This window comes from Varanus komodoensis, unplaced genomic scaffold, assembly GCF_004798865.1.
Source record: "Varanus komodoensis strain SLA01 unplaced genomic scaffold, ASM479886v1 scaffold1, whole genome shotgun sequence".
Taxonomy (NCBI): Eukaryota; Metazoa; Chordata; class Lepidosauria; order Squamata; family Varanidae; genus Varanus; species Varanus komodoensis.
Window position 1 is genome coordinate 18,393,448 of NW_025335268.1, and position 24,562 is coordinate 18,418,009.

Genomic DNA, 24,562 nt, shown 5'->3' on the forward strand with positions numbered 1-24,562 from the left:
AAGTCCGGTTGTGCTTTCGGTAGCAAGTTCGTTCAGTTTCTTTTCCTGCAGAGAAGGAGGAGTCCTAGTGTTCCAAAGCTTGGGTTGTTGAAAAGGAGAGGCTGACCCAGCCCCAGTGAGTATTCCGCGGCTCGCGTCGGGGTGCGTGTCTGGAAGACTGGGAGCGCTAGTCTGCAAGCTGAGGAGCTCGAAGGTAGGAGAACCGCCGAAAGAGGCTTGCACCCCCAGTTCCTCCATGGTTGCCAAACGGTGCCATTGGGATCAGTCCCAGCAGAGGGTGTTTTGCTGCCCGAGATGAAATAGAAAACGGAGGGCCCCCATCCTCGCGAGTTAAGGTGTAAAGTGATCCGCGAGGCACAGTCCTTATACCCAAGGTCAGTGTCTCCTTATCACCGTCCCCAGACTGCAGATAGACTGCAGTCTCGCATGTCTGTAGGAAAAATTCCACAATCCACGACTGGGGCCGAATGGCTTTCTGGAGATGTCGTTGGCTCCCGCTTGTAAGGATCCCACCTGCATTCGTTGGCTCGCGCTTCACAGCACTCTGTGTGAGTCTGTGATGTGCAAATGGTGTTGACTATTTTGTTCTAGTTTACTGAAGAAGTTTCAGCTGTGATCATATGCATATTTACTTGGAAATGAGTTGTGTTGAATTCAATGGGAGCTGATTTAGAACAAATATGTACAGGATTTTATTATGTGCCTTTACAGCCAGCCCATCGTTGAAGTTGGGATGGGAGATGATGGGAGTTTTAGGACAAATAAGCACCTACCTACGTCCACAGAGCGAATCATCAAAAAGTAGATTCAACACTCATAGGTGCCAACACAGCACAAAAAACATGAATTTGAGAGATGGAACCTCATGGTTGTTGCAAGAAAATCCTCCAAATCATAATTCAGTAGGACCCCCATATCTGTGGGGGATAGCTTCCTAACCATGGATAGTGGCAAAACTACTGGAGTTTTGTAGCCTACTGTGTGGGTGTGGGTGTGTGTGGTGAGAGGGAGCAAAGCCACACAGGAAATGCTCCCCTTCCTGGCTGCTGTGGCTGGTTCAGAATGATGTGCCAGCCCCCCAGGGGTGGCGGGGCAGGTGCTAGGCTGAGGACTGGGAGTGTGGCTGCATGTGAGGATGAGTAGGCTGCACTTCGGTGCATTGGGTCTGGTTCTTTTGGTTAACTGCGGATAAGTAAAACTGCAGTAACTGAAACAGCAGATACAGGGTTTTTACTGTACTTCAGTGTTTTTCACCATTCTGCAACAGGACAAAATAATGTATTTGAGACACACATTCTTAGGAACTGATCTATAAAAATCATGGACTCTGTAGTCCATTTTTTAAAAATCCTAGTTTTTTGGGAATGAATGGGTGTGCTAGTGCATACTGCCTGATCCATCCTGTAGAGTGCAAGAGCAGCTGAACCAGCCATGTAAGTTTCATCCTTGTTTGTTTGTTCTGACATGCAAGCAAGGAAGTCTGGTTGGTCTCTTCCTGAACAAACCAGAAGCAACCAGAGAAGTAACTCAAAATCAGGAAGTTTGGTTTATATGTCATGAGACAGTACGAGGGGCACAGAACACCCCTTGATTTTCAGATGCTCCCTCTCTATAGAGAAACATAGAAACACAGCGAGTCAGAAGGGGCCTCCCAGGCCATCTAGTCTGACCCCCGGCTCCATTCAACTCTGTTCATGACATGCCTACTATGTGCATGTCCAGCCTATCCTTAAACACCCTCACTGATGGGGCCTCAAACACCTCCTGTGGAAGCCCATTCCATATCCATTTGATTAGCATTAAATATGGATTACTTGCCAAACAACCGCAGGAGTTAGAGATGTTAGGAGAAGTCTGCAACAATTTCAGATGAATTTCAGTTTCTGTGAAACCAGTGTGTGAATTTCACAGTGATCCAACTTTTCTGGAGTCTCACAGATCCCATGGACTTGTGGAGCAAGTTTTTCACTTTTTGTTTTCCCAGCATCCCCTTTAAGAATCTGATGTGATTGTGAGGATCAGTGCCTCTGATACATGGTTTTGTGCTGTGGTGGCACTTGTGAGTGTCTGATCTATGATTTTTATGGTTCAGTCTGTGGAGGCTGGTATGTGGCATGATGTGATTACAGTTTGCTTGGGTTCCACTTTAAACATCTAAGGAAATTACGAGGGTCCATTTTTTATTTCAGAGATCCAGCTTTTTCGTTATTCTGATGACATGCAAGGGTGTTTTATGCCCAAGTTGGCATACTCTGATTGGCACGGAGGTTGGTATCAGCAGTGCCAATAGGAGCTTGGAGAGCCCAGTTCCATTTCTTCCAGATGCTCTTTCCTTTGGCATTGTAGAATTGGTACACTGTAGTGATTTGACCGTTGGGCTGGGTGACTTTGAGTCAGCCACTGATTATCCTAACCTACCTCACAGAGTTGTTGTGAAGCTACATTGGGCTGAAAGAAGAGCATCAAAGTTCCTTGACTAAAAAGAAGTAAACAGGTAAAATGGTGGGATATCAATTTAATATCAACAATATCAATGATAGTAATAAATGTTGAGATGATTTCCCCTTAGAAGTGATACTTGGCCACCATGCTGTTATTAAGGCTCATGGTGGAAGGAGGTGGTCATGAAAGTCCCTCTGGCTACTGCTACAGCTTCACCATGAATGGGGGAGGAAAGAAAATCTTTGCCCAGGATGCTCTGTGTTCAGACCTGCTGTTTATAGCTTAACATAAATAAAAAAAGTTTTAAGGCACACCATGCTCCATATCAGCATTTCTTCTTTTTCAACAGGCTACACCAGTATGGCAAATAACCATGCTGACTCTATTGAATCCATGAGGAAGCTTAATGAATATTGTCAGAGAAATGGTTTACAATTGAACTACAGAGACATTGCTGCCTCAGGTCCTTCTCATGACCCTGAGTAAGTTGATGAAGAAAGCCAATGGGCAAATGTGATGGGGAAAAAGTTTGCCACTTACAAATTGAACAGGGCCTGTGTTGGTCATACAGACACTGATGACAGAAGATGGAAAGAGCATTCCAGGTCTTTCCGCAAAGTGGCACACCCTTGTCTCCTGCTGCACATTCAGTAGTCCTCCTAGTGCAACGTTTCTTGACTCTCACAGCTTTTCACCAGCCTATCTTTGCTAGGCCTCAGGCCCTCAATTTGAAAAAAAAGGGGGGTTTCTGCTGTTCTTTGATATTGGATGCCATTCTAATTGCAGCTAAGGTATAAAATTCCTTCCCTGTTCTCCCTCCCCCAACCGCTGAACATGCAGATCTTGTATAGCAGATAAACTAAGATTATAATTAGGAAAATTTTATAAGTTACAAGCATTGGAAGTAATAGATTTACAGTACTTTTAACCATCTTGATAGCTTTCAAGTCATTCTACTCAAGTTGCAATTAGCCCCGTGTTACCTCAGCCCCATAATCTTGTGAATTCTGTTTTCCTTGCAGATTCACTATCGCAGTCTTTGTGGGTACTCAAGAGTATGCCCGAGCGACAGGTAAATCCAAGAAGGAGGCAAAACATGCTGCGGCACATTCAGCTTGGGCAATCATACAGGTAAGTAGAACATTCAGAATATATGCATTGGAACATGGGTGATGATCTTAAAGAAACATTTCTGGTTAGAAGAGAAGAGAAGGAGATTTTCATATTGTCCTCATTGCAGTGTAACTAGATTTCCCCCCAAAATACACAGACCCTTATAAAGGTTGGTAGTTCTGTAAATTTTGCTTGTCCCAAACCGCCAAAAATACTTTAAGGGTGTAATCCTATGCATACTGAGAGAGAAAATATCCTTGCTGGCTTTTTGGCTAAACGTGCATAGTCCCACACCCTCAAATTTTCTTAAAAAGCATACTGGTATTATCTGAGTATCATGGAGTATCCAAGTTCAGAATAGGCAAACCCATAATGGAAGAAAAATTAGAAAATTGGCAAAAGGGCATATAAAAACATGCTTCCTTACTTGAATGCATTTCTACTCTCCATCATGGAGGTAGGATAGAAGATAGAATATATTCCCTGAATATTACATGTTCCAGTTTTCATACGGTTTCAAAATTGAGTCAGCAACAGGTTAACCTAGGATATTGCAGCTCCACACAGCCAAGGACCTGCCCTAGCCTTTTGGTGAACAGGAATTAGTGAGCTATCTCCCTCCGCTCTTAATTTACCTTTAAAAAAATAGTTGCATATGATGAGTTTCAAAAACCAAAACCAAAACCAAAACCAAACCAAACAGAAAAATATAATAAAAAGTGTTTATTTTCTTACATGAAATTGGAGTGACTTTATGACAATGAATGCATATTCACAAGGTATTCCAAGTTGTTTTATGTAAGGCAAAAAAATCTGCTATTCTTAGAGACAGTTGTGCATAGAGTTCATCAAAGAGAACTTAGGTAATGTGTAGTTATCCATTTGTAAATTAGACCTAAAGACCACCTGTTCAGTAACAGAAAGCTTCATCAAGTCTTTGATCCACTATATTATTGAAAGTTGGTATTGGTTATCCCAGTGTTGTTAATAATAGTCTTTTAGCTGCCGAAAGCATGTGGCAGCTAAAATAGGTGGCCATTGATGTTGACCCTGTGTTAAGTTCTAAGAGATGGGCAGGTAAGAACATACATGTCTGTAAATATTAAAGAACTTTCTTTTACAAAGTTTATCTATATAATTTTCACATCCCAAAAAGAAGCAGCCATTGGGCACAAAGCTTGTGATTGAGAGAAGCATTAGCTGAAACTCCAACAATTGGCTGATAGAAGTTGACCCTTATTAAAAAGATGTGACATCCTATCAGATTTTGCTGAATTAAAAGTAACTGAGATCTGTTACCTCTTCTGAAATATATACCATGGCCAAAGTAAGACACTGCAGTTCATTATCTCATTCTTGTATAAGACCCTTGTGTATCATACTTCTTCATCAAGTTGGTGATATATTTGTAAATGTGAATTATGGGTCAGTAGAGCTGTTTAGCCTCAATTTATACTTCCAGCAATAAAGTGGCCTCTGAAGTTGTGAAAGCAGCAGAGCTGAACCTCGAGTCTAACAGATCTTTCAATGGTGCATATTGCCATTCAGTCATAACTGGCAAATCATATTCTGCTTGCAAAGCTGAGAGTTGCAGGAAGTTTTCATTGGGATCTACAGACTGATCCATAATAAAAACTGGCCTGTCCATCCGGTGTTTTCTTGCTAATCTTTACATCTGGGTTTACACGTAGAGTGAATTTGCATGCAAAATCAGACTGCAATTGATGTGAGACTCTAAGCTGCAGCGATCTTCAATACTGTAAATGTAAGCTAAGTTATGCATATTGTTTGTAGTGCAATCTGTCTTTGGGGCAGCGGCCACCGCCTCCGCAGCTGCTACCACCCTCTCCACCACAGTTGCCTAAGTCAGCAAGTCTCTCATCAGAACTGCCATGTTCACCTGGTAACCATATTTCCTGGCTCAATGAATTTGCGCAAAAGAATGGAGTAAATGTTGTATTTATATCGAGAGGCAAAACTGGAGAGGCACATAAACCAAAGTAAGTTTTCCATTTTTTTCATTTTTTTAAACGTTGAGGGCAAGCTTTCAGAGGAGTAGTTTAATGGTTGCTCTTCCACTGTAAGTGACATGCAATAATCTACTCTTTCTATCTTCCAGGGGATAGAAAAGTTTTAGGTGTGTAAGAGAAGCCTTCTCCAACATGGTACCTTCTGGTTGTGTTGGGCTACAATGCCCAGCACACCTCAGGAGCTACTGGGCTTGGGGAATTCCCTCTCCCCACCCCCATCCTTTTTCAGTCAGCATTCTTCTTTTCCTCTCCATCCATCCCTTGGTCTGTCTTGGTCTGTCTTGCTTTCCTTATTCCACCCAGAGCAAGTTTTGGAATTCTTAAATGGTGACGGTGGTGAATAAGAGAAGTTCTTCGTTGTGGTTTCTGTGCATAACACATATAGGCTCGGTGTGCATGCGTGTAGCTCAGTCAGGAAGATTCCAAAGCCTATTAATTATTATTTGGTGGGAGCCCATCCCTTAGACATGCCCAGCACGAGGAGAGGGGTTCCTACTGAGTCCTCAGTTCCTCTTCAACCGCCATTATGAGCATATCAGAAAGTTCTTCCTCTGCTACTAACCATACAAAGCTTTGTTCTTTCATGAATCTCTTGGACCTCCTTCATTCTTCAGGTTTTCTTCTCCTCTACTTGGTGTTTTTTCCTCCATTTTTCTAAATAAATAAATAAATAATCTCCTTTTCCCATTTTTTTCCTGCCTCTCAGTTGGCATCCTACTTTACTCTCTTGACCTCCACAGATCCTCCTATAGCTCCCCTGGAAAAAACATTCCAGATTGGAGAAATCCATAAAGGCGGCAAAGAAAAGCAAAGCCCCCCAAACGCCTACCCTTTCCAAGGGGTGAGATGGTGACAAACATGTGAGAAAATGATGCAACAAGCCGCCCCTGCTCAGGCCTCCTGTGTGCTGAAGTCACAGTGCCTGGACAGGGATATTTACAATGCTCCTTCCTGGCTGTGGGACCAACACAGGAGCTATCTCCAACCATTACCTCTGGCTCCAAGTACTTCATTTTCAGAAGGAGAGATCTGAGAACCCTCCGCTCTTGTATTGCAGCAGTCGGGCATCATCTCTGGCCAGAGCTGGGGCTTGCCACTGTCTTCAATCCTGAGCATTTACCTTGTTACTGAATTTGTCAAAGGCAGGTGTCATTCTCCAATTGATCAGGACCACAGACCCTGATGGCTAACTCTGCCATGCAGGCATGACTTTGAAGAACGCTTGGCCTCCCTTGATTCTAGGCAAGGGATTTCCCACTGGAGCCTCATAGGTTCAGATTGGTTCACCTCTCAAACTGATCCTATGATGTGGACACCACTGCCAGGAGCATCTAGAGACATTAGAGGGACAGTGACCCAACACTCTCCTGCATTCTGTGCCCAGCCATCCCACACCAAATCACCAGAACACCAGCACACAGATTTTTCCAATCTGGCCAAATATGGCCCTGAACATTACACTTCAAAACTTTACAGTTTGGAATCATTCTCTTCAGGCCGACATTCTGACCTCTCTACTGCTGCATATAAACCCCTGTGCGATTTGCCGCATGTCTTTGAGGATACTGGTCTCTTCTCCAGCAGATCCTCCACGTGGCCCACAGCCTAGGGTTCAATCTGCTCTAAGATCCAGGCAGGGCCAAAGACCCATTTTTTCAAAGTGGTCTATGCAGAGACCCCTACACCAGTTACTGTATTCCTCCTGCCCATTATAATTGACGTGGTACATCAGGGGTGGAAATCGCCTGCATCTGTAGCTCCTCCTCCTCCATAGATTGGAGAACATGTGCAGAGTGCAGGGAAAAGACACAAATTTCCTCTTCCAACATCCATGCCCCAATTTGATGATAGTAGAATCTTCTCAGCACCCATCCAAGAGAGAACATTCTATCCCAACTGACAAGGAGGGTAGGTGCCCAGATGCAGTTGGCCACCATTTCTACTCCTCCTGCACTCTTGATCAAAACGGCAAATTACCAAGTGACTATGGCCAGGTACCACCTAATGTGCTGCGTTTGGGTAGCCTCACTATGCTCATCCCTCCCTAAAGAGGCACAGGACTTAGTCAATGAAATCAAAAGAGAAGCTGCTCACCTTATGTGCCACGAAATCCATACTGCTCGACATCACACAGAATGCGGTGCCAGGAACATGGCAGGGGCTATAGATCTCTGCCACTTTGTGTAGCTCCAGTCTTCTGGTCTCTATGGAGGCAAAGGCCAGAATTGAAGACTTTGCCAAATCTCCAGGCAACAGGAAGAACTAAGGACACATCCGTGACTCCTTCTGCAGCCTGTTTACTCCTCCAATCTGTACTTTAACCATGGCCTTTAGCCCTTTTTCCATTCTTGGGCTGCCATCACCTCGGATTCATGGGTGCTCGCCATCATTCTCCACAAATACCACATTGTGATTAAAGCCTTGCCCCAGTACCATAAAAAAGACCACTCCTTCCAAGCCCCTTCTTGAAGAAATATCCTCCCTCTTCCAGAAGGGAGCCAGAGAGAAGGCACACCCTGGAACTTGAGGTTTCTATTCCAGGTATTTTATGTTACCTAAGAAGGGTGGTGGCCTTTAGCCCATCCTTGACCTCAGGGATGCTTTGCCTTCAGGTTAGGGAGCTCACTGCAGTCCCTCCAAAATTCAGGGGAAATGGGGCCCACATGAACACACCCTCCATATAAACTTTCTAGAGCTCCTCGCAGTACAGAAAGCCCCCCAAGCTTTCCAGATCCTAATCCAAGAAAAGACATGTCCAAGTTATTACAGAAAATATCATGGTTGTCACATACATCAACAGATAATGGAACAAGACCTCCATCCCATGCTATTCTTGCTACCAAGATAGGGAGATGGTGTGCTCTCTGGCGTATCACTCTCTTAGTGATCCAAGTTCCCACATCTGACATCATCCTTGCAGATGTGCTAAGCCACATTTTCACACAGTGCCATGAGTTGGAACTCCATCCCACTGTCTACACTCCCCGTGGAAAGTAAACATACAAAGGACAATAATAATTTAATTTTTAATTTATTTTAATTTAATTTTAATAAAACATTTTTATCCCATCTTTTCACTAAACATCTCAAGATGGCTTACATAATATACAATCAGAACAATGAAAATATAATCCATACTATAATAAATAATAATAAATAGGTTATGATAAGTACAATCAGTACTAATGAAATACCATCAAATTAAACTAATAAGTAAAAGAGAATAAATCACAATCATAAGAAAAATAAATAAAAATGGATAAAATAATAAAATAAATAAAATGCAACTGTTAACTTTAAAAAATCTAAAAATTCTAATTCTTAAAATGACGTTTAAATAAAAAGGTTTTAACCTGGTGCTGAAAAGAATATGTGTTTGAGACCTTTTTTGCTCCAAAGCTGTTGTGGGCAGAGGGTCAATGGGGAATGCCTTCCTCCTACAATGGCACAAAGACAACAACTCAATGACAATGTCCCTTAGCTGTCCGTAAAATGAGTGGCTCTTCTGGAATAGACAGTGTGGAAGCAATCTGACAGTGTCTATGTTGTTGTTGTAGATGATGATGATGATTTCTGTACTGCCCAATAGCCAAAGGCATCTGCCTGGTTTACAAGAACAAACAGTAAAATTTCATGAAAAAGTTACCGTAGAAAAGTTTAAAACCAAATCTAAAATACATATAAAACATTACAGTAACTTAAAGTAAATTTTAGGATCTACAGGGGCTGGGAGAAATGGCAGCTTGCATTATCTTGTCAGAGTAGATGTAACTCAGAAGTAAGTCTCACTGCTTTAAATGGGAATTACTTCCAGGTAAGCATGCATGGGTTTATTGTATTAATCTACAATACTTAATGTTAATTTAATTTTTTTTCTTCTAGCTTTTTCCAAGAGTGTACAATTAATGGTAAAGTTTTTGGCTCGGGCTCAGGAAATAGCAAGCAAACAGCAAATAAGAATGCAGCCAAACAAGCATATGAAAATTTGATGAGCAGGGTATGTATTATATTTGCAGGAAAAGTAAAGAAGAAAATTCATTATTTTAATGTGCATAAAAGGCACACTGCGTCATTCACATCGGATTCCAGGGTACTGCTTCATAAGGTTCAGAGGCTGCTGGCCTGTTATCAAGACCCACTTGTAGCACAATGGGAAACCAGCACATCTGTCCGTGGATGGATAGGAGTGGGATGGACTTGGAATGGGGCAGGACTCAGCTCACAGCAGGTAGCTTCTTAAATGTTCTGTTTGGAAACAAGCATTTCTGCTCATTCCTGGGGTTGTGATCTGTGCTTAGAAATGTCTGCAGGGAGCTGCCTGGAGGTCCAGGATTTTCCTTTTTAATCAGAGTCAGGCAAAGAAGTGCAAGAGGCTAGAATCTGTAAGGGACAGGATGGAGGTGAATAAATTGAAGGACCAAATAGGTTTTGTGAATAGGGGGCCTGTTTGTAGTGCAAGGCAGGCATCCTCATGTCCCAGCTGTTGCTGCATTCTCCCTCTGGAGTCAGGTTTGTGGTATTTGAGTTTGTGATACACCTGGACCTGCCCTTGGATAGACTGATGCTGTTGCACACTTTGAGCTAACTGTGACTAACCTCTGGCCAGATTTAGTTCAGACAGTTATCAAGGTCCTGCTAACACCAGAGTATCCCAAGGACATATTAACCTATTCACACTTTGAAGATCTTTTGAAGCCCTTCTCCAGTTTCCTCTGTCTATTGACAAAGATGGATAGATATTTGTTTCCTTATAGAGGTTAGTGTGACTTCTAGGGGTGATGTTTCCAGGCCTCAGTTCTTCTTGCCTAACAATGCAATCTTACACAGGTCTATTTAAAAGTAAATGCCACTGTTTTCATTAGAGCTTGTTCCCAGGTAAATATTTATAACATTGCAGCTTAATGCAGTTTCTATCTGGATTATTCCACATCCCCCTGCCTAATAAGTCTTTGATCCTACTGGATGCTTGAGTGCATGCTAGGGAAATTCCATCTATTTATTACCTGTTAAATTCACTAATAATAATTAATACACTGCCCAATAGCCAAAGCTCTCTGGGTGGTTCACAACAGTTCATACGCATAATTGTAAAACTGGATACAGTACATAGTGACAGTCTCATTATGTGGTAAATATCTCCCATTGAGGTCTGTTAATCTCTTCATTTTCCAAGGAAAATGCATCTTGAAGGACAATATGGTGAAGATCTTAGGCAGTTAGGTTGCCATGTGAATATTACAGTCATTACCATTGAGACAATTTAATCAATCAGTGCTGTTGAACTGATCATATACAGCCAGTCTCTGGATTATGAACATCTAAGAACCCATACTTACAAACAACTTGTCATGAAGCCTATTAATTTAAAAAATTGAGTTAAAGACAATTGGGAGTTTTGTGGTCTACTGCGGAAAATTGTCAGCACCATAGAGAAGAAGCAAAAAGGGAGAGAGGGAGACCTCCAAAGCAGGCCTTCTTGCCCCACCTATCTGGGGAGGGAAAGCCTTCTGGCATTTCCTTGCTCCATAGAGGAGGTACTGGTGAGTTGGTGGGGCCTACAGATATTCACAGTTTTTCCACTTTCACAGGGGCCCTGAGCCCTTAACCCCCACAGCTGTGGAGGGTGACTGTGTTTTTTAAGTGTTTTATATGCATTTATACGCCTTTTCCAACTTACACACAAATTTGACTTAAAGACATTCTCAAGAGACTGCCTGTAATCATGTATTTTCTTTCATTTCCATGGCTAATTTGGGTTGATACAGATCTTTTAACTTGTAGTCATAAATTATTCCTTACTGCTTTCCAGACAGGAGGAAGTGCTCTTAGTACCAGTTCTTCTGCAAGGAGTTCCTTTCTTGATTCTGAAGACACATCGAATGGGGTCTCTGAAAAGTAAGATACTTGTTTAATAAAGTCTTCTTTTAAAGAAATACTTTGTTAACACTGTTGCCAGGTGAGCCTCTAAGGGAAGTTCATTCCATACGGAGTGCCAAAACAGAAAAGGCCACCATCTTAGTAGCCACCTACTCACTTCTTTTGGAAAGGGCTGAGAATAATCTTAGGGTCCAGGCAGGTATATATGGGAGGAGAGCATCCTTCAGGTAACCTGGCCCCAATCCATTCAAGCCTTGTGATATTGATAGCAGTGCATGAATTGGGCCCTGAAACCAGAGAACTGGCAACCAGTGCAGTTGAAAAAGTACTGACATAATATGAATGTGTTGACCGGATCCTGTTAACAGTCTTACTGACCTAATTTGAACCAGCTGAAGTTTTCAAACAGTTTTCAAAGTTAGCCTCACATATAATGAATTGCAGTCATCCAGATTAGAGGCTACCAGGACGTGGACTGCTGTAGCCTGGTTATCTCTGCCTAGGTCAGATCATAACTGGTATAGACAGAGTTACTAAGAGTGGGAGACTATAACCATGACTGTCATAATTCCTTAGTGGGAATTATGGTTGTTGTTCCTGTGATCTTAGTATCATTTGCCTCACAAAAATACAGATATGTGGCTAAAACTGGGGACAGTCTTCATGCCTTCATAAGCTTTAAGGCAAGTTTCCCTTAATGTGTGTGTACATACAAATTGCAGGGCTGAAGAAGTGACTTGTTCTACAAAATGGCTTTTTCAAAGAACTGCTTTGCTTAGCCCACAATATTTCCTCAAGCCAATTTATGGGTAGACACGATAGGGTTTTCTTCTAGGGTTAAAATGTTTTTCAGCTGGAATCTACAGCTGCTAAATCTGCAAAGGGTCTGCTCTTTTGCTAGTACGCTATAGTAGAAACCACTGAAACCATTTCAAACTGCAGTTTCAAACTTGCCTTTCAGGTCTGCTGAAGAGGACAGCAGATCCTCTTCTAGCAAGTCAGATCTTTCTTCTAGCAAGTCAAATAGCATTGTTTTTCAAAGCTCTGGAGTATTTTCAGAGTAAGAGAAGATTTCAGTGTTCATTTAAATATGAATAAGTAAGGTATCTGAGAAGAGAGCCTGCAGGTTTCACATATTGTATCGTTCATGCCATTGTTGTGGAACAATAACAAATTTCCTAAGGAGAGAATATTCTTTCTTCTGTCAAGCAAAAGATTTGTTCCAGACTCTCAAAGGCTTCTTGAATCTGTCCAACTTTTTGATCAATATTGTTAAAAATGTTCAAAGTTTTTAGGAGGTGGGGTGGTATCAAGTTAAACAAATCAAAAGTAGATGACCGGTGGGATCCTGTTAATAGCAAACTATGGCTGCTATCATATCTCCATTAATCGTTGGATTCAGTAGCCCACTTTGTACATCATGAAAATCTAGAAAATTTTTAAATTCTAGGTTATTGTGAATGCAGCAGCTCAAGGGATAGACAAGCCATGCTTCTTGCTTTGTATGTCACTGCAAGCAACCATTCCTGATTGGGTCACTGCTTGCCGGAAAAAAGAAAACAGTTTCTGGTTACCCACTGCCGTGTAATATGCCATACTCACAATAACACAGAATTCAATACCTGAACCAGAACACTGGGATTTACTTCTTTAAGACAGCAGTAAAAGATTGCTGTTGCATTCCTCTGAGTTTATGTTGCCAACTAGGGAAGGATGTATATATTCTAAAAACTAGTGTAAATGTTTAGCATAAGAATACCTTTGCTTGACTTGTTAGTATTCTTATTCTTTTGGTTGAATAGATTTCTGATTAATCAGAATTTCTGGTTATGAGAGGCTTGAGTTTTTGCATTTAGGAAACATCTGATGTGGAAGAGCAAATGGGTTGCAGATAAAATGAATGAACATTCAAAAAAGTAACCAAGATGTGTTGAAACATTCCTACCTCATGTAGCATTAGGCAGATGGTTCATTAAGAGATGTGTAAGGAATCCATTTTGAGCTGGGAAGCTGTTGGGTTCCCTGGGCTCACCTCCCCTGACTTTGGTCTGCTTTGCAGCAACCCTGAGTCTGAGTTCTTGGCAGGCATGACCAGCATTCACAGGATGCTCACCAGGAACTGAGCCCCACATGCTTCTGCAGGAGCCCGAATGGCTGCTGCGCCTGGTGTGGAAAGGGATGATGGTAGTGGTCCTGCAGGGCTTGCCGCACGACCACTAGCAAATGCCCTCATCCACGCCTCATGCGGCAGCTGTTTGGGCCGCAGCACCTGGCACAGAAGAAGGTTGCTGAGCTTCCTCTCAGTTCGCTTTGCAAGATTGGGCTGTGCATGAGAGAAAGACTGCAAATATTAAAAGGACAGATCCCACTAGTTTTCATCCCAATCCTAGTTTCTTTATTTTATCATAAATCTGTTATGGCTATTATATCTGCTTCTGGTAGAATACAAGTAGTGTCACAAATTAAGAATGTTTTTGAAACAACTTCTAAGAATTACAAAAAAAGAAACACAAGTTAAATGGAAAATATTAAGCATGTAATACTGAAATTCATTATTTTTTCTGTGGTAGTATAGATTCACATGGGGAGAATGCATGTAACAGACTGTCTGATCAACTGGGTGCCGTTTGTCTATCAGATTCTCTGGTATGGTATAAAAATACTTTCTACTGACATTGCTTAGTGCCTGAGTTTAATACAGGAATCACAATGAAGCATGTGAACTACATACTTGTTTTTTCCGCTTTTATTTAACAGCCCAGGAAAGCCCCATTCCTGAGTTATGTGACATGCAGACCTAGAAATTCTTGGTTATTTATCAGTTAAAGAACCCAAGGTTAACAAAACAACAAATCATCAGCAATTTTGGGGTTAATTCTACATTGTTTTGGCCTTAAACAATCCAGAGTCTATGTTCTCAGGTCACAAAATGACCCAGAAACTGGAATGTTACTTCAAAGTGGAAATGATGAGTGTATGGGAGGCAGTGCAGTCATCATTTTGCTTCTCCCTGGCAGTTCATGGGTTATACAACCAGGCCTGTGTGATATCAACTATTTGTTTTTGTTTATGTATAGGCCAAGAATGAATGAAAAACACTAGTGCACGTAATGCAATTGAGTTTATTTTTATATATGTCTATACTCTTCTTCAGCCAAATAGTGGTTCACCATAAAGGTGGGAAGGCCAAGGGAAGTGAGTGAAGACAGGAAGCCTAGGATCAGCTTGCAGGGAGGACAACCCACTTAGCTACTGTGTTCCCCCAAAAATAAGACCCAGTCTTATATTAATTTTTGCTCCAAAAGACATATTAGGGTTTATTTTCGGGGGATGTCTTATGTTTTCTTATGAAAGCCATAGGATTCTTGCCCCAAGAGTCCTCCATGGTTCTGTTCTTGTACTTGACAGAGAATAGCTCTTTCTTTTTGCACCCATCTTGCATTTTGCATCCATGCATTAAGTACGTCCATTACAACACACAATGTATTGACATTCGTTCGTTGTGTCTGTACTTTGATCGATCATTTGGCAATAAGTCTCGCATTCATCTGTTTACATAGGCGTTTACCTCTCGTCCAAGGGCACCTGCTTCAGTATTTACAAATACTTACTTATAATGTATACTATCATTTATTTTAAGTATTAATGCCAATAATATTATTTATTTATATATAATTATATATTAATATTATTATTTTATAATTCAATACGTCTGTCGTGTGTTGCAACGGACGTAGTACCATATTTCCCCATCCATCTGGCTGACGATCTTAACTGGGGCTTATTTTTGGGGTAGGGCTTACATTATGTGCATCCTGAAAAATCATTCTAGGGCTTCTTTTCTGGTTAGGTCCTGTTTTCGGGGAAACATGGTATTTCCCTGATGAAGTGTCCAAAAGGAGGGAATTCAGAAGGCCTTGCAATATAAAGCGGGTGGTTGCATGGGGTTTGAGCCCAGTGATGCCTACTGCTATCTGCATTCTGAATTTGGGTCAAATATTTAAGCATTTGCTCCCAAATGTTAGTTGCTTTGTTTAAAAGTAATGTGTATATATATATTTCTTTTTCTATAGACAAATTCCAGAGGCCACGCTATGCAACCTAAAAGGTATATATTTGCCTTTAAAACTGATACTGTTTACACATTGGATTTATCTATTGGGAAAACTTTTAGCACCAAAATCAGTGCTTCATATGCATTTGTGCTTCATGCATAACTCTGCAATCGTATACATATTTAGGGAGAGGAAATCGCCCTATAGCTCCTAACATGACAAGACAAGGAAAGCTGGGAGCTGTAGGACTTTTCTCTGTCCAAGCATGCCTAGAACTGTATTCTTAACATTGCAAAGTTTCATTTCAACCCTTTCCTTTTTTTTTTTTTTTTTTTTTAAGAAAAGAGATGCTATTAGCACCTGCATTTTCAAAACCCCTACTAGAAAGGGGAAAAGTACACACGACCAATCGCAGGTAAGAATAGACTTCTAAAGAACCTGTATTTCTAAGTTCTTCCTTAGAAGTGTACCCTATGTGCTTTGCTTGTCTAAAGTAAGACCTTCTCTGTCGTGATATCTAAAATCTGAAACTGTCCTCATTCTTTTCCTGTAGCTGATAAGGTACAGGAAATGGGGTTTGGAGATTTTGTCACTGTTGTAAATTCCAATGAATTTTTATGTTGCTACAAATTCTCTCGCCTCTGTTCTTTCCAATATTGCTCCTTCTCTGAGGGCATAAGTGCTGTATGTATATTTTCTCTTCTTCACAGTAAAGAAGTCCTTCAGGGCAGGGCCTAAAATTAGACTGGGGAAAGATTTAACCACTCATACCGAGAGAACCACTCCCAGTTGTCAAAGCAGCTGTGTGGGGCTACCATAGAGTGTTTGCTTTTAAACCTGAGAGTTATTAATGCTGAACGCTCAAGTCACATCTGTTTCAGATTTTACTAGTCTTGCCTTGTCTGCATTCCCAGTGTGCAGTGTCATTTCCTTTTCATTAGTCTCTAACTATTTTTTAAAAGTTATTTTTAAGGCAATTTTACGTATTACCATAAAAATAGATGAAGGTCTTGTTTCTTGTCTCCACCAACTTAGACTCCTTTGGTGGCAAAACATATGAGAGGGCGTTTAAAGGAGATCATAATATATGGACAGGTACATATAGGAGAAGGGGAGTCTTTGAAGTAATTATTTAGAGTTTGAGAATCAAAATTTTCACTTGGGTCCCAAAATGCATTGGGAGTCAGTATAATTAATGTAAGACTAGTGTAAGGGAGTCTACAAAATATACATTGGATCTGGTTGCAGCAGATACCATGGAATTTCTTTTTTTAACAGAAGGAATACACCCCACTTATCTATAGGGCTGCATCCCATGGTACCATAGAGAGATTCATAATTAAAGGATCTTTCAAGAATGTATACACAGGCACATACTAAAACTTGCTTTTATTTTTTATAACAGGTTTCTTGAGGACTTTGAAATCATACAGCGAATTGGTAAAGGTGGATATGGGCATGTTTTCAAGGCAAAGCATCGTGTTGATAAGACATTATATGCTGTCAAACGAGTCAAAATGTAAGCCATTGTGTGCTTGCTTTTATTTCAATCAAGTTATTAGAAGCATTTTAAAATGAGTGCTAATAAATTTTCATATTACCTTTTCAACATGAAAGAATATGGTCTTTGTTGCAATGGAATTAAGGGACACTGCTTCTGGACATGTCTATTTTTATGCTCAAGAGAACGGCAATAGGTTCAGTTACTAATGCACAGGCAAACAACTCCGGGTAGGGATGTGCCATTTCCCTTGCATGGTTTGGCCATGGATTGCAATTAGAATACTGGTTTATTCATGTACATAAAACCTGAAGTGAATCCACAAGGAGTCACGATTACAATTGCCATCAGCAGAGTAACAGTACTGCACAGAAGAACAGTGCATATAATGTTAAAGCGTAATGTGCCTGCACTGCTATGGTTGCCACTACCTTCATGCTCATATGGGTATGCGCAAAAGTTTCTTTCCAGATGATTTATCTTTGGGTTGAAGTAGCAAGCAAGAAAAGGCCAATTTTCCTTCTAACAGGTTACGTCATTTCTGCATTCTAAAGTACTGGCTTACTGTACTTTCTGGCTAAGAGCCCTTTCAATATCAGTAGAGGGATACAAATGTATCAGCACTTCTTTAGATGGTATATTTAGCCCAGGGAGGGTAACACAGGGCCTGTGGGCCACCTGCCATCCCCATAGCCCACACCCTCTTTTTAAAAATTAAAATGGGATCTGTGGTGGCTCAATCTGTGGCTGATACTAAATTTTACCCTTTGGGCACTCTTTAGCCATTTCATTTAACCATTGTAGTGTTCTACAACACCACTAAGGGGCTGGCCATGAACTGCAGCCCATAGCAGGGTTACAGGAGGCAAAAACAGTCTCCAAGCTTCCGCAAGTTGCCCACAGCTCTTTGGAAACAAATATTTCCTACAGAGTATCTGGACATTTGTTCACAGGATTCCAAATCAGAAACTTGACTTGAAAAAAGATTATGTCAAAATGTTTCCTTTCTTTCCTATAGTATAACATGCATATGGTAACTAATCCTGTGAAAATGGAATTCTGAAAGTAACTTATTTTGAAGAGTAGTTTTTATAAATATTTGTAATAACGTACTTTTCTTTGTCTGTTCTTGTCTAGTGGAAAAATTGAATCAGAAAAAGAAGCATCAAGAAAAGAAGTAGTCGTTTTGACAAAACTCAAGCATGATAACATTGTTCAGTATCACAGTTGCTGGATTGGTGAAGATGATTATGCAGCAAAGAATAATCAAAGTGCTAACAGGTATTTCCACTGAATAATCAGCAGGTCATTTTTTTAGATTTGTTAAGCCCATGTTTGTTGATCATCAGAGAAACAAATCTTTATAGCAGGCTTTAGATATTAATCTGCTATCAGATTTTGCACTCAATTTTTTAAATGGGGCCACCTTGGAGGGACTGCCCATAGCTGCCAAAATGAGAATTGCAAAAGTTCCCCAGGACTCAACACGGGTCAGGCCTCATCTGAAGAACGGCATCCAGTTCTTGGCACCACAGCTTAAGAAAGATGCAGACAAGCTGGGAAGGGCTCAGAGGAGGATAATCCAGGGACTGGAAATAAGATGGTTGCCACAAGGATGTTCGCTACTCCTGCCGACCCAAAGCAAAGCAGGGGAAGTTCTGCGTGGGACTCCAGGGAGGAGAGCTGAGGGGTCACCCTGCCAAGTCCCCAGGTCTGGTGGCTGGTGAGATGGATGCCGAGAGAGTATAGGAGGGAGATACTACATGATCACCCGCTCATCCTGACCATCAGATTCCCCATGATGGGAACCCATCTGTGCACTCTGTAGATGGCAGGGGACATGGTGGGGAGAAAACAAGACTCACTGGAGAAGACAATCATGTTAGGGAGGGTTGAAGGCAGAAGAGGAAAGGGATGACCAAATACGAGAAGTACTGAATCCATAAAGGAAGCCACAGCCTTGAACTTGGGAGAGCTGGAACTATCAGGACATTTTGGAGGGCTTTCATCCATAGGGTCACCATAAGACAGAGACAACTTGATAGCAGCAGCAGCAAGAGGCATGTAGGGCACAGCTCAAACTTAGAAACTGACCTTGAGTTCTGTCTGTCGGTCTAGCAACTAAATGAAGGCACAGTAACAGCTGTAGTTCTCACCTGTAATTGAACTCATCTGCATTCAGTTGGATTTATCAAGCTAACTGCTTCCTTGACACCTTTATTACATTCCTGTACCAACCTTTAGTTGATGCTCTCCTGGCAGTTCACAACCTTGAGTGCTGTGTCTTGGTAGAGAGGTAGAATAGGATGTAAAGCAAGTAAATAAAACTAAATATGTGTTAGGCACAATTTAATGTTAGTAAAATGTTAGTTCAGTTTCCATGATGGAATTGGATGAAGTTTGCTTTATATTATAATCTATTTTTATCTATTTTTTATGGATCTTCAGGCAGTACCTCTTCATACAGATGCAGTATTGTGAGAAAGGAACGCTGGAAAATTGGATTGAGAATGAAAGTGGGAAAGAAAGCAGTAGAAATGATGCCCTAATAAAATTTCAGCAAATTCTGGAAGGAGTGAACTATATTCATATGAGCAACTTCATTCATAGAGATCTCAAGGTATCTAGATTGATTCATTATATTTTCACTTCTAAATCAGAGAACATAAATGTTGAAGAGAATTTGCCACCTAGTTGTGTGTGTATTCTGATTGAAAGGTTCTGCCAGTCCTTGGTGCTTATATGGCAGGATGTGCAAAACAGCAGGACACATGTGGCTCCCCGTCCTGTTATTTGTGGCCCCATCAGCCCCATACCTGAAACAGCCACCAGATTTGCTGCCACCACTGCTGAGGAGGTACTCAGAAGACCTGCTTCCCTAATGAAACTCCACAAGCAATCGCTCCAGGTCCCCTTCTTGTTTTGAGGGAGAGAATGTGTGCACGCATGGGGTAGAGGAAAGAAGTGTATGTGGCTGTGTGTGCAAAGAATTTGTCTGTGTAAGTGGGGTGGGGAGAATGTACGTGTCACTTGCCCCCCTAAACCAATCCCACATACTGCCCTAGAACAGTGATGGCGAACCTTTTAGAGACCGAGTGCCCAAACTGCAACCCAAAACCCACTCATTTATCGCAAAAACCTGAATACTTTGGCCACCTAATGAGAAGGAAGGACTCCCTGGAGAAGAGCCTAATGCTGGAAACAATTGACAGCAAAATAAGAAGGGGATGGCAGAGGATGAGGTGGCTTGATGGAGTCACTGAAGCAGTTGGCATGAGCTTAAGTGGACTCCAGAGGATGGTGGAGGACAGGAAGGCCTGGAGGAATGTTGTCCATGGGGTCACAATGGGTCAGACACGACTTCGCGACTAACAACAACAACAACTGAGGTTTTAGTTTAGAAAACCAACTCATAGCCAGTCCAAGCAATCGCCTTGGCAGCACACTGACTGGCCATGCGAAAGCTTGGACGAGTCGTGGCTAATGAGTCATGGCTCGTGACATCCTCGCCTGGTGCCACTACTCCTTTCTGAGCATGTGCATGGCCCCTGTGTGCGCTGTTATCCAATGCTCAGCTGCTGGGGCGATACTGGGGCGACTTGGCTCCCGTGCCATAGGTTCGCCACCACTGACCTAGAAGCTGAAAATGTTCCATACTTCTGTTACATAAAAACACACATAAATATTCAGAACATTAATCAGACCATTTCCTTGATTTCTCTGAATTACTCAGTTTTCTAGACCCTGACTTAATCTCCTTGGCCACAAGGATCACTCTCTCAATTTGTATTCTTTACCAATTGAATATCTGGAAGGATGGACATGGATAAGGAAGTGTAATTTTTGGCTGGTAGCTAGGCTTGTTGTTTCTTACCCCATGCTGTGGAATCTGACCTTCAAACCAATGAACTTGGCAAGTGGATTAACCAAAACCTGGCTCTTGGCTTATTATTTTCAATGTGAAGTCCTATGCATGTTGAGACAGAAGAAGATTCTGCAGCTCCCAATGTTCTCAGCCAGCATTTTTATTTTATTTATTTTTATTTATTAAAACATTTTTATGCCGCCCCATTCACCGAAGCCTCGGGGCGGCTCACATCATTAAGTTAAAATAATTATAATATAAATTAAAATATAAATATAAAATTAAAATACAACAGTACAGTATAAAATAAGCCGCCCTGGCCAGATAAAACCAATAATGTTAACTGTTAAAATGCCGCTTGAATAAAAAGGTCTTCGCCTGGCGCCAAAAAACAAATAACGACGGCGCCAGGCGGACCTCTCTGGGGAGCGCGTTCCATAACTTAGGCGCCACCGCAGAGAAAGCCCTCTTCCAAGTACCCACCCTCCTAATTTCTTTCATGGAGGGTTCCCGAAGAAGGGCCTCCCCCGCCCTTTTGAGAGTTTTCTGTCTAAACCTGCACATCCTTGCTATATTATCCCAGTTTTAATCTGGAACCTGTGTTGAGAACCTTTTTGGGATTTAAAGGTGGAGTAGAAATATACTAAATTAATGTAAGAAGTTGAGATGATGCAATTATCTATGATAGCTATAATACTGAAACAGCTGAAAAACTGCATGCCATTTTTGCATTTATAGCCCTCCAATATATTCATATCCAGTGATGATAAAATAAAAATAGGTGATTTTGGATTGGTAACATCAGGAGCAAATGACCCTTTGACAGAGCGGACAGCAGGAATAGGAACAGCGTCGTACAGGCCTCCTGAACAGGTAATTTTTCAAATACCTGATCCATGTGCATGCATTGACTCATCTTTGCTGGGACACTTGCTCTTTTTCTTTGTGTACGCACGCTCCATGGTCAGGATTCTAGGTCAGGATTTTGAAACTGCAAACAATTCTTCATCTTATACCTGAGACATAGGTATGCCGAACATTGCCTAGGTTTGCCTTTCCCTTCTCTACATTGTTAATAAACATTATGGGAAAATCTAATGTAGATTAGATTTGATTTCTTTGGGTATTATCCAATCTCAGTCCTACATAGAGTAGGCCCAGTGAAATGAATGCAGCATAAGTTGTTACACAATCTTCAAAGCCACTCATTTCAGTGTGTCTACACTTCATAAAACTGGCAGTGGCTTATTATCCCATCTTTCCTCTAAGGGCCTCTGGACTTTTACATGGCTCTCTTCACCCCCATCTCCCAAAGTTATCATCCTTATCATAACTTTATAGCATAGGTTAGGGTGAAGTGGCAGAATCAACTTAATGGCTAAATAGGAATTTGGAAAAGAAAAAATGCACTTTTGAAGTTCGTAAGGCCTGTGTTCCTAACTTCTGTGAACATCTGTTAATATAAGAATGCAGAGTTAACATGCTTGCATTATCCACAGGAGAAGAACAATTATGGAAAGGAAGTTGATATCTTTCCACTGGGACTAATATTACTTGAAATGCTTTATCCATTTGAAACTAGACATGAGAAGATTGAGGTAAAGAATCCAGAAGTGTGCTATCATTTTTGTCTGGATACATTTCATAATGCAAATACATGTAAAATAAGTATACACAAGTGCAGGTCCCAAAAGTGATAGCCTTTTTTTTTTAAGCAAACCATACCCTGATTAGCTTTTCCTGGGGGGAAAGGCAGGAGACATTGTGCTACCCTGGCTGCTCCTTTAGCATCTGTGACCAGGCTGCCTGGCCATCTCTCCCAGTGGGAAAGGCTAGCAGAACAGTGGTTGGCTGAGCCCCAGACACTTGCAGTGGGTAAAACGGACAGGGTGGGGGAAGGAAAGGGCTTGTTGGGAAAAGCGAGGTATCATGTCTCTAAATTATTGCCTTTCTCCTTTTCCTCCAAACTGTTCTCTCAGCAGTGTAGTTTGACAGTACAAGGCAGGAGTGTGACCTAGAACCATGAGAACTTGCATTCTACTGATACAGAGTTAGCTCCAGCTCCTACTATAAATTATGTTCCTTCTCCAAAGCAGAGATTGATTCAAGGGTACGGAGAGGCATGGTCCATTTCACAGCCCAGCATTTTGTCCATGAATAACTAGGCTGTATATCTGAAGTCCTGAGCTTTTTGTCCTCATTCTGCATCATGGGGTAACAGGCACCCCCCAGCTCACATTTTGTACAGTAATTTGCACTGTAATTTCCTACAAACTTACCTTTCTAGGACATTGTCCCAAAGAGCCTAGCCGAAAACCTCCTGAAATTTCTTCCTGCCTTTTATGATTCCCTGCTCTCCCATAAACCAAAACTTGCCCAGTGCACAAAATCACCCAAGCATCTCCGCATGAACTGTTCTATGGAGTATTTTTATGCCCAAACAATAGGCCCCAAAAAAGCAACAAAAGAAGGTTCAATGCAGGTCATCTCAGACTCTTGTTAAAGCTAAGAGACCTCCAGCAAACAATTAAAATTCGTTTAAATTTAGCAAGCCACACTATTGTTATACAGATCAATGTACCAAGCATTGTTGTCCAGATTTTTTGTTTTGCATAGCCTCAGAAAGAATTAAACTTTAAATTACTTGAAACCAGGTGATAGCTGAAAGATGCTTTTACATTGGGTAAAATTTCCTGGGGGAAATAGTCAGGCAGAAAAAGGGCTTTTGACCTGTAGGATTTTCCTTCCTTTGAAGCATTTGACTGAAGTAAAAAATGAACTCAGATGCAACTAGTGCTATTAAACAACAACAAAACCCACAGGGCATCACATCACAAGTACTGACCTCATTTAGATGTAGAATTTGCAGCCTTCTCCCAGCAACCAGTAGTCCTTTCAGGCATTTTGCTTACTTGATTAATGAATGGGCGGGGGGGGGCGTGTTTGTGCCCACTTCATCAGTGCATTAAATGCCTGACTGGGGAACCCACAAGTCATACACGCTGTATACAGAGCAACTTCCAATAAACATGAAAAGGTAAGAGATGGAGCCTGCCCCTGAATTCCTCAGATTGTTTAGTCTTGCATTCTGAGAAAGATGTATTTATATCCCATGTTTAGATTCTTCTAGACTGCAAAGGAGCACATGAGTATCAAATTCCAGAGCTATAATGCATTTGATTTCTATACCTTCTAATAGCCAAAGCTCTCTGGGTGGTTTACAAAGACTAAACCTTAGAAATACGTGAAAGAAATGCACACATACCTAAAAACAATTTTAAACAATCAGCAAAAGGAACCATTCAAGACCAGGTTAAAGTTATGCTACCAAATGCCTTACAGGAGGTCTTAACCTGGTATTCAAATGATAGTCATGTTAGTGCCAGGCAGACCCCATCAGGGAGGTCATTCCAAAATTGAGGAGGTCCCCTCATTTTTGCTTTCCAAGTCCATTTTTGCTTTCCAGAGGAGACACCTGGAATAGGGCCTTTATAAGATGATTATAGAGCATGAATACATTTGTAGGGGGAATTCATAAGCAAATTTCTTAATTTCAGTCCAGGTGTGTGCAAATAGCCTGTTTCTCTATAAAATAGAATATTGTGTTAAATCTCAGCCGAATCTTCAAATTCCTTCTAATTGCTTCGCTGCCTTTTTGTCTCATTTCTCCCCAAATATC

The 24,562-nt window shown here is 41.3% G+C and overlaps 1 protein-coding gene across 1 annotated transcript in view; it reads left to right on the forward strand.

Annotated features, from left to right (window-relative positions):
* Positions 1–24,562, forward strand: part of EIF2AK2 (eukaryotic translation initiation factor 2 alpha kinase 2) — a 27,584-nt gene continuing 3,022 nt past the window's right edge. Inside the window, exons 1-15 of the mRNA XM_044454812.1 lie at positions 1–193; positions 2,792–2,924; positions 3,465–3,573; positions 5,350–5,555; positions 9,468–9,582; positions 11,395–11,480; positions 12,424–12,522; positions 14,033–14,108; positions 15,536–15,570; positions 15,858–15,932; positions 16,923–17,036; positions 18,156–18,299; positions 19,458–19,638; positions 21,622–21,756; positions 22,383–22,481. Of these exons, the coding sequence (XP_044310747.1) occupies positions 2,803–2,924; positions 3,465–3,573; positions 5,350–5,555; positions 9,468–9,582; positions 11,395–11,480; positions 12,424–12,522; positions 14,033–14,108; positions 15,536–15,570; positions 15,858–15,932; positions 16,923–17,036; positions 18,156–18,299; positions 19,458–19,638; positions 21,622–21,756; positions 22,383–22,481 (1,596 nt within the window). The 5' untranslated portion in view covers positions 1–193; positions 2,792–2,802. The remainder of the gene's footprint in view (positions 194–2,791; positions 2,925–3,464; positions 3,574–5,349; positions 5,556–9,467; positions 9,583–11,394; positions 11,481–12,423; positions 12,523–14,032; positions 14,109–15,535; positions 15,571–15,857; positions 15,933–16,922; positions 17,037–18,155; positions 18,300–19,457; positions 19,639–21,621; positions 21,757–22,382; positions 22,482–24,562) is intronic.